The 8437-nt window shown below is 36.1% G+C and overlaps 2 protein-coding genes across 2 annotated transcripts; both read left to right on the top strand.

Annotated features, from left to right (window-relative positions):
* The first annotated feature begins 2445 nt into the window (after nucleotides 1–2445).
* On the top strand, nucleotides 2446–3428 carry LOC147489329 (uncharacterized). The gene is made up of 2 exons (XM_086574615.1): nucleotides 2446–2709; nucleotides 2790–3428. The coding sequence occupies exons 1-2, from the start codon at nucleotides 2446–2448 to the stop codon at nucleotides 3426–3428; spliced, it is 903 nt and encodes a 300-aa protein (XP_086430741.1).
* A 2980-nt stretch (nucleotides 3429–6408) lies between these two features.
* Nucleotides 6409–8078, top strand: NAC090 (NAC domain containing protein 90). The gene is made up of 3 exons (XM_086573141.1): nucleotides 6409–6766; nucleotides 6958–7253; nucleotides 7558–8078. The coding sequence occupies exons 1-3, from the start codon at nucleotides 6610–6612 to the stop codon at nucleotides 7822–7824; spliced, it is 720 nt and encodes a 239-aa protein (XP_086429267.1). The 5' UTR covers nucleotides 6409–6609; the 3' UTR covers nucleotides 7825–8078.
* The last annotated feature ends 359 nt before the right edge of the window (nucleotides 8079–8437 follow it).

The following is an 8437-nucleotide window of genomic DNA, read 5'->3' on the forward strand; positions in this document are numbered from 1 at the left end:
AGATAGATGCCTAGTCAATGGGGAATGGAGTAACTCTTTCCTGCTTCAGAAGTTGAATTCATCCCACAGGGTTTATCAAACCATACCCCTTTGATCTTATCATGGTTCATAGATACAAAAAGAATGTACCCTTTCAGATTTTGTAATGCATGGTGTATGCACGCTAGGTTTCAAGATGTAGTTAAGGAAACATGGCTTACCCAGTTTTATGGTAGTCCTATCTTTGTTCTAACCCAAAAACTGAAATGCCTTAAGGGAACACTTAAACAATGGTCTAAAAAGTATTTCTCAAACTTTGAAGAGAAAACTGAAATGGAATATAAGGAGATTAAGCAAAGGGCAGGGTCAAAGTGGCAGCTCTTGGGTGACAGATGCACTGCATACTTCCATAGCATGGTGAAGGAGAGAAAAGGTCAGAACAAGTATGATCGATAACAGATGAAAATGGAATGAAAATCAATGACCATAGTAGAGTAGTTGATTCAATACTCTCACACTATGAATTACTACTAGGGAGTGAACCTGCAGCAGAAGATAGAAATGATTTCTATGAGAACCTACATGTCATAGCAACCATTGATGACAGTAATAGAGAAGCTTTGGAAGCAAAAGTAGATGATATTGAAATAAAGGGAGCTTTATTCAGCATGGACAACTATAAAGCTCTAGGTCTTGATAGCTACAATGCATTATTTTTTAAGGAATGCTGGCCTATAGTAGGGGAAGACTTCCTTAAAGCCATGAAGTATGTACTCACCACAAATGCAATGCCAAGAGGATTCAATGCTACTTTCATTTGCCTAGTGCCAAAGAAGCCTAATCCAGAGAACGTAACTGACTACAGGCCTATTGCATGTTGTAATACAACTTATAAGTGCATTTTAAAGGTGTTAGTGAGTAAGTTGAAGCCCGTTATGGACACTCTTGTTTCCATGAACCAGTCAGCTTTTGTTCCAAGAAGAACTATTCAAGATAACCTACTACTTTCCCATGAACTAATAAGGAAGTACACTAGAAAGCATGTCTCTCCTCGATGCTCTCTTAAGGTGGATATAAGTAAAGCATATGATACAGTGAGTTGGGATGCTATAAATATTATGCTTATAAGATTACATTTTCCCCCTAAAATGAGAAGATGGATATATTCATATGTGTTTCTCAACACCATATTTCTCTATTATGATTAATGAAACTCTGGAAGGATTCTTTAAAGGCAAAAGGGGTTTAAGGCAAGGTGACCCTCTATCTCCTTACATTTTTGTTCTCATTATGGAAATTTTGAGTTGTTTACTCAAGGAAGGGTTTGTGAGTAGAAGCATAAAGCCACATCCAAAATGCAGAAAAACAGAGATTGTGAACCTTTGTTTTGCTGATGATCTACTCCTCTTCTTTAAAGGTGAGTGTGTTTCATTACTTACTATACAAGCAATACTGGAAATCTTTGCTCAAGCAACTGGACTGAGATTCAATAAGAACAAAACAACACTTCTTGTTGGAGGTATGAACTCAGATGAAGGCCAACTTTTGGCAAACACCATAGGTATCCAACTGGCAACTCCTCCCATCACCTACCTTGGATTACCTTTACTCTCTCCTAGGTTATGCATAAAGGATTGTCAACTTTTGGTGGAAAGGATTACAAGTAGAATTCAAAACTGGAAAGCTAGAGTTTTGTCTCACGCAGGAAGATTACAATTGATCCATTCAGTGCTCTCCACCTTCCATGTATATTGGGCAAAGAATTCTGTTATCCTTTTAACTGTTCTGGAGCAAGTCACAAGGATTTGTAATAGGTTTTTATGGAGTGGCCATGTTATGAGCAAGAAAATCCATCATGCAAGTAAGAAATGTACTGCACTGGACAAAAAGGAGGGTGGATTGGGGATATTGGACCTCAAAGTGTGGAATATAGCTGCTCAATGTGGATTAGTGTTTAAAGTGGTTTCTAAAGAGAATAATTTATGGACCAAAACTTGAAAGAGAAGTACTTCTGGACTATGAATGTACCCAAGGACTACTCTTGGGTGTGGAGAGGAATCCTTGAAACAAGGAAAGTAGCCAGGAAATTTATAAAGTACAGTATTTCTATTGGTTATACATGGCTGTGGCATGATATGTGGTGTGAAGATACACCACTTTGGGAGAATATATATGCTAGGATTGTCATTCCACTTCCAGGCAATGCCAAAGTTAGTGATCTTAATTATTCATGAGGGAAATTGGAATGTCATAGTTAATGAATTACCATCGAGCTCTCTTAAGGATACTATTTCTGCCACAAAAATTAATTCCTTTTTAACAGAGGATAGGATTCTTTGGACTCCGGACCCTAATGGAAGGTTTAGCTCTAAATCTGCCTATCGTGCTTTGCATCTCCCTAGAGCTAAAGTAAGATGGTTTCATCTTGTTTGGGGGAAGTGGGTTGTACCTAAACACTCATTCACAATGTGGCAGCTTTTATCAGGTAACATCCCCACTCAAGACATGCTTATGCAGAAAAAGGTGCTTCACAGCTCAAAGTGTTGCCTATGTAACAACTCAAGGGAGAACTCAAAGCATCTCTTCTTTGAGTCTGTGTACAGCAAAGCTATATGGGAGAGTATGAAACAATTACTTGGCCTCAATATACAAGCGCTTGACACTAACTCTGAATGGTTTCAACTTATGAGAATTTGCAGCACAAATACGCTGGAGGCAGAAATCTATAAGGTATTCTTATGTGCAGTGGTAAGTTTTATTTGGAGAGAAGAAATTTCATAAGGTTTAGAAATACTTCACAAGTTTGGCAGGTGGTTAAAAATTGGGTTACAACTGAAATGTGCACTTATTTACAAGGCCAATTCTCCACAGTAACAAGCACTAGTCAAGGTAGAGTGTTGTTACAAAGGCTAGGACTAACGACAAACTTGATTATGAGAACCCCTAAACAATGCATCTGGACAAAACCACCTGAAAATACAGTGAAATTGAATCCTTATGGTGCTTTGTCAGAGGATAGGTGTGGAATTGGAGGTGTAATACGAGATTCCCAAGGCCAAGTCCTACTCGCATACTCTGGTGGTGGTGGATTGAGGACAATTCTTTTCCAAGAACTGAGAGCTATTTATGAAGGATTGAAAGGATGCCAGATGCTTCAAAAGTTAAGGATTATAGTGGCTTATGATTCTTTGAGATCAGTAAGAATTCTCCAGGACAAGGAGAGGGTGTCATGGCAATGCGCAAACTTAGTTGCTGCTATTAAAGCTACACTAGGTTATTTTACAGCAGTAAGTTTTGTGCATGTGTTCAGGGAAATGAATAGAGTTGCAGATTTCCTTGCAGGACAAGAAAATGACTATGTAACCAACTATTTTGTCCCTCCTTTGTGCTTAACTCTCACGACTATAACTGAGGAGGATAAGAATGGGAGGATATACTTAAGATTTTAACTAATGCAGGTTGGGTCAGCCATAACTCTCTACTCTATTAAAAAAAAAATTAAGATAAGTGATTGAATTGATATACTAAAGTTTATTTAGTCCAAATTTTTCTTCTACGCATATTATTCGATTTTGTGTGTTTGAATCAAAGTTTAAATTCTACACAGCCTCGTTCTCATAAGAGACTCAGTCGATCTTCCATACCACTACAGATGAAATGCGGTAACTGTAGACGTTGATGTAAGTGAAAATCCCTTGGCATTGACTTTCCTCAACTATCTTCAAAGAGCTATCAAACGTAAATTTCTCAATCACAGATCATTATCTTTACGCTCAAAAAAGTGTTTTTTTATCTAAACAAAGCTGTTATTAAGGTTGATATTGCTCCTTAATGGTAAACTTTATCTTTTCTATTCCATAATCTTGAAAGTTGATCAAATAAAAGAAATTTCCACACGGCTTCAACACGTATTTTAGAGTCCAGATCCCAACCAGTCACTGTTAGATTAAATAGGATGCACCAGGCTATTCGGGATGTGACAAAGTAAAAGACTAACCCAATATTTGCTAGGTCGAAAGATGTAGTGTTCATACTTCAGAATTCGTACTCAGTGAATGGTTGATATTTTGTTTATTATTGAGTAGTCAATTCGAAATTTGGATTATTTTGCGGAATTTTTGTTAAACACGTATTTGGAAAATAGGAAAATAGGAAAACATGCCAAAGAGTTGTTTACAACGCTCAAATCCAAACTCCAAAGACGTACCAGGCCCATCAAAAGATATACACAATAATACACATATATAGTTAAGATAATTAAATTATAATTTTTTTTTTGGTGATTTTGGACACACCTATAAAAACACTCTCATACCCAATTTTAAAATAAATAAATAAAATTAATTTAGACATATTTAGATTCTAAAATTTTTTTTTTTATTAGACGTACCCAAGACAAAACAAGTCATTTACTTATTCTTCTTTCTTTAACAAAAAAAATGTTCTTGAATTCTTCTCCAATAATTTACCAATTTTAAAATAAATAAATAAAATTAATTTAGACATATTTAGATTCCTAAATTATCTTTTTTTTTATTAGGTGTACCCAAGACAAAACAAGTCATTTATTTATTCTTCTTTCTTTAAAAAAAATGTTCTTGAATTCTTCTCCAATAATTTACCAATTTTAAAATAAATAAATAAAATTAATTTAGACATATTTAGATTCATAAATTATCTTTTTTTTTATTAGGCGTACCTAAGACAAAACAAGTCATTTACTTATTCTTCTTTCTTTAAAAAAAAAATGTTCTTGAATTCTTCTCCAATAATTTATCTCGCTCTCTAGCAACATAAAAAAAAAACAAATCAAATTTTGACGAATGGGAGAACTCAGAAATTATTATACTTTGGATTACTACAATGAACAAGTACAAATACCCATGTTTTTTGTCCAACCTAAGTCTCAATCAACAACTAATGATTTTGAATTCTTAAATGCAATATTACAAAGTTTTTTTTTTTTTTTTTTTTTTTTTTTTTGCCCCTATTAGAAATACCCCAAATGAATTTGGAAGATATATTATTGGATTCAGGCGGTTATTGATGTATGACAAAAACTTTAGTTAGTTATGGAGAATGGGAGTGGTTTTATGGGTGTGTCCAAGAATAATTAAATTATAAACACTTAAATAGTTAGATCACTTCAAAATAGGGATGTAAAAAATACCCAGGGGGATATGGGGAATGCCAGATCGACTCTTTCCAAGCGAGGATTGGACCACGCCCCAATTAAGTATGTAGTGCATATATTATGTATATATTTGTAAAAAAAAAATTGCAAGAGTAAAATCAAACTCAATACCTCATTCTTCAAACCATGATCATCTTTTCACTAGTCTAATGCCAAATTCAAAAAGTGTCGTTAATATATAGATGAAAAGTAGTTTATTTAGGTGATTATTAATAAGAAATTGTTTTTTGTTAAGTTAGTTAATGGGAAGTGGGGCAGGTATGGATAATCTCCGACGGCCTCTCAACTCTCAAGTGGGGATGGGGCGGGTAGAGAAATGAAATTGAAATCCGGGATGGAGATGGGGATGACAAACCACCCACCCCCAACCCGCCCCATTTAGATCCCTACTTCAAAATATTTACAAACAAATCATGTCTTAAAAAAATGAAAGTGAAGCCATGGTGTAGACAATTTGGTAGTACACCAATATATGGTTTTGTAGGCTATCCCACTATAGCACAATAGCATAGGGATGGTGTAAGCTGCACCCAATGGTTACTAAACCATCCGCCATCCGCCAGTGCCAAAGGCGTGAAGAAAATATTCGAATTTCTAGCCGCCTCTCTCAATGGCGTGTAGCCCAAATCAAGCAAATATTACCAAACACCACTCCTAGTGATGTGCAAACACTTTCTACCCGCCATTTGTAGTGGCATGCCAACAAAATATATTCTACCCGCATGTAGATCATACGCCATTCCACTAAAATTTGCGCTATGTATAGGTAAATTAATAACAATAGCATTAACAGATTGGTGTTTTGACTCATCATTTGGATCACGATTTTCGCAGTATTTGGTGAGATTGCGCACCATTGGACTTAACCTACAGACTTACCATATTTTAGGCACCCGCTATTTAAATTTGCTACATACCACCAATTTAATAATAAAGCATGCATCATTACATCCATGCTAGTACCAACACATCCCTGCTAGTACCAACATGATGGTTGGATTGGAGGGGATATGGTCCTTGACTTGTTCAAAAGCAAGTGGAAAATTTTGTATGTGGTGGCAGGCAGATACAAAAGCTGATGAACTCGAAACGTTATTCCTCACCACCGCGTGGAACTTTCAACTTAAGTTCCACGTCCTTACGTTTCTCCGTTTATCCTGCCTTACTCGGTTAAATCCGTATCCCATGTCCCCTGCTAAAATATGTCTTTTTCAGAGAATCTCAGTTTCTTTATTAATTATTAATTAATTTACTCCGTCAATAAAGTTTTCTTTTTTTGCGTAAACTTCTTCTAAACGTCCAACAATCCAATGACCTATAAATTAGTTACCAATTAGTAATTCTATGACAGAACAGAACCACAAAGAGAAAAAAAAAACACTCGCAAAGAAGTTCGAAAGACCAACATTAATTGCGTTAACTAAAAATATTTACATATGGATGAACGTCCACCAGGTTTTCGTTTCTTTCCAACAGAAGTAGAGTTGATTTCGTTCTATCTTCGTAACAAGCTAGAAGGAATTGGGGTAGAAGAGTTTCAGAGAGTTATTCCTGTTGTCGACATTTATGAGTTTGATCCATGGGATCTCCCAGGTAACAATAAGCTTCTCTTCCTTTCCTCCATTACTTTTAGTGTATATGAACTACTTTTTTGTTACACACACTGACACACACACAGACATATATATATACACATATAGTTGTTAATGATCAAACGTTTCGTTACAATAACACTCATTTGCCCATTTTCTTCTTCTTCTTCTTCTTCTTCTTCTGTGTTTCAGAGATTTCAGGAGAGTTGTGCCATGGGGACCCTGAGCAATGGTTTTTCTTCACTCCCAGACAAGAGAGAGAAGCTCGAGGAGGAAGACCGAACCGAATTACGAACTCAGGATACTGGAAAGCCACAGGCTCTCCTGGCTTTGTTTACTCTAATAACCGCATTATTGGTGTCAAGAAAACCATGGTTTTCTACAAAGGAAAAGCTCCTTCAGGTAGAAAAACTAAGTGGAAGATGGTAGAGTATAAAGCCACTGAAGGAGAAGTGTACGTGAATGCCTCAAATTATTCAACTGAAATGGTATGCATGTCTATATACTATATAATTTATACTAGTCTGGCTTTAATGTAGACTTTGGAATTACCCTCAGATCAACACAAACATTGATATTCATACTTCAATCCTTCAACATTTTGTATGCTATATAATAATTTACAAGTAATTTGAAGGTCTTACAGTCATATTCCATAACATCATTAGGACTAGTTACCATACAAATACTTATACCGTACCGTACCTAGTTAATTCAAGCTATATAACGTTATTCTATTTCTTGAGTTAGTATGAAGTTTTAATTCTTATTATTTTTTTCTTTTTTGTGTAGCTACGACACGAATTCAGTGTGTGCCGAGTGTACGTAAACTCTGGATGCTTACGAGCATTTGATCGCCGCCCATCAGGACCTACAACAACTGATACAACTAATGACCAAGCTCAAGAGAATGTAGCCTCAACATCTGATCAGAGCTCTCTTAATACGTCCCCAGGAAATGATGTCCATGAATCTCAGACAACTGGTGATGTTGATAATTGGGAGATGGCAGACCATTTATTGGAATGGCAACATTGGATTGGCTTTAATGAGCATTAGAATGTGGTTCTTTGTAGCTTGACTAGAGGGGTTCTTTCAAATTTCAATGCAAGCTTGATGAAGCAGGTTTATGTAAGCTAATTACCTACAGATCGAGAATAAACGAGTAGCGCGCATTCTTTGTAGTTATCTTATTTTAGCTTAGTACATGAAGTTAAACAATGTAACTTTGAATTTTTTTCATTTTCAGTAAGGTTTATGTCAGCAAAATTACCTACAGATAGAGAATAAACAACAAGTAGCATTCTTTGTAACTTGTTTTTGTTAGAGCAAGTCCAAGGGGGTGCTACATGGGGCTGCTAAAGGCCATATAGCACCTCAAACACCAAAATGTCATTCCAATAGGGCTGCTAGAAGGCTCCTAAATTTGGCTGGTGTGATAAACCCAGCCAAATTTGTGGCCTTGTCTAGTAGCTGCCAAAATAAGTTGTCGGGGGACGGACGGCATGTGGGTAATTTGTGTACAGACGGTAGAAACTGTGCCGCCTGTCCCCAGTTTTAATTAAATGGTCAGACGACAGAAAATCTACCATCTATACTTTCCAGACACTCAACATGATTTTTACTTAGCCAAATTCAATCAATTATTCACTCACATGTATTTACTTGTCAT

This window comes from Coptis chinensis, chromosome 7 (assembly GCF_015680905.1).
Source record: "Coptis chinensis isolate HL-2020 chromosome 7, ASM1568090v1, whole genome shotgun sequence".
Classification (NCBI taxonomy): Eukaryota; Viridiplantae; Streptophyta; class Magnoliopsida; order Ranunculales; family Ranunculaceae; genus Coptis; species Coptis chinensis.

Coding starts and splice junctions, on each gene's coding strand:
- NAC090 (XM_086573141.1), top strand. CDS start 6,610: ATGGATGAACGTCCACCAGGTTTTCGTTTCTTTCCAACAGAAGTAGAG. Junction 6,767..6,957: donor TGATCCATGGGATCTCCCAG/GTAACAATAAGC, acceptor TCTGTGTTTCAG/AGATTTCAGGAGAGTTGTGC. Junction 7,254..7,557: donor CAAATTATTCAACTGAAATG/GTATGCATGTCT, acceptor TTTTTTGTGTAG/CTACGACACGAATTCAGTGT.
- LOC147489329 (XM_086574615.1), top strand. CDS start 2,446: ATGTGGCAGCTTTTATCAGGTAACATCCCCACTCAAGACATGCTTATG. Junction 2,710..2,789: donor TGGAGGCAGAAATCTATAAG/GTATTCTTATGT, acceptor CAAGTTTGGCAG/GTGGTTAAAAATTGGGTTAC.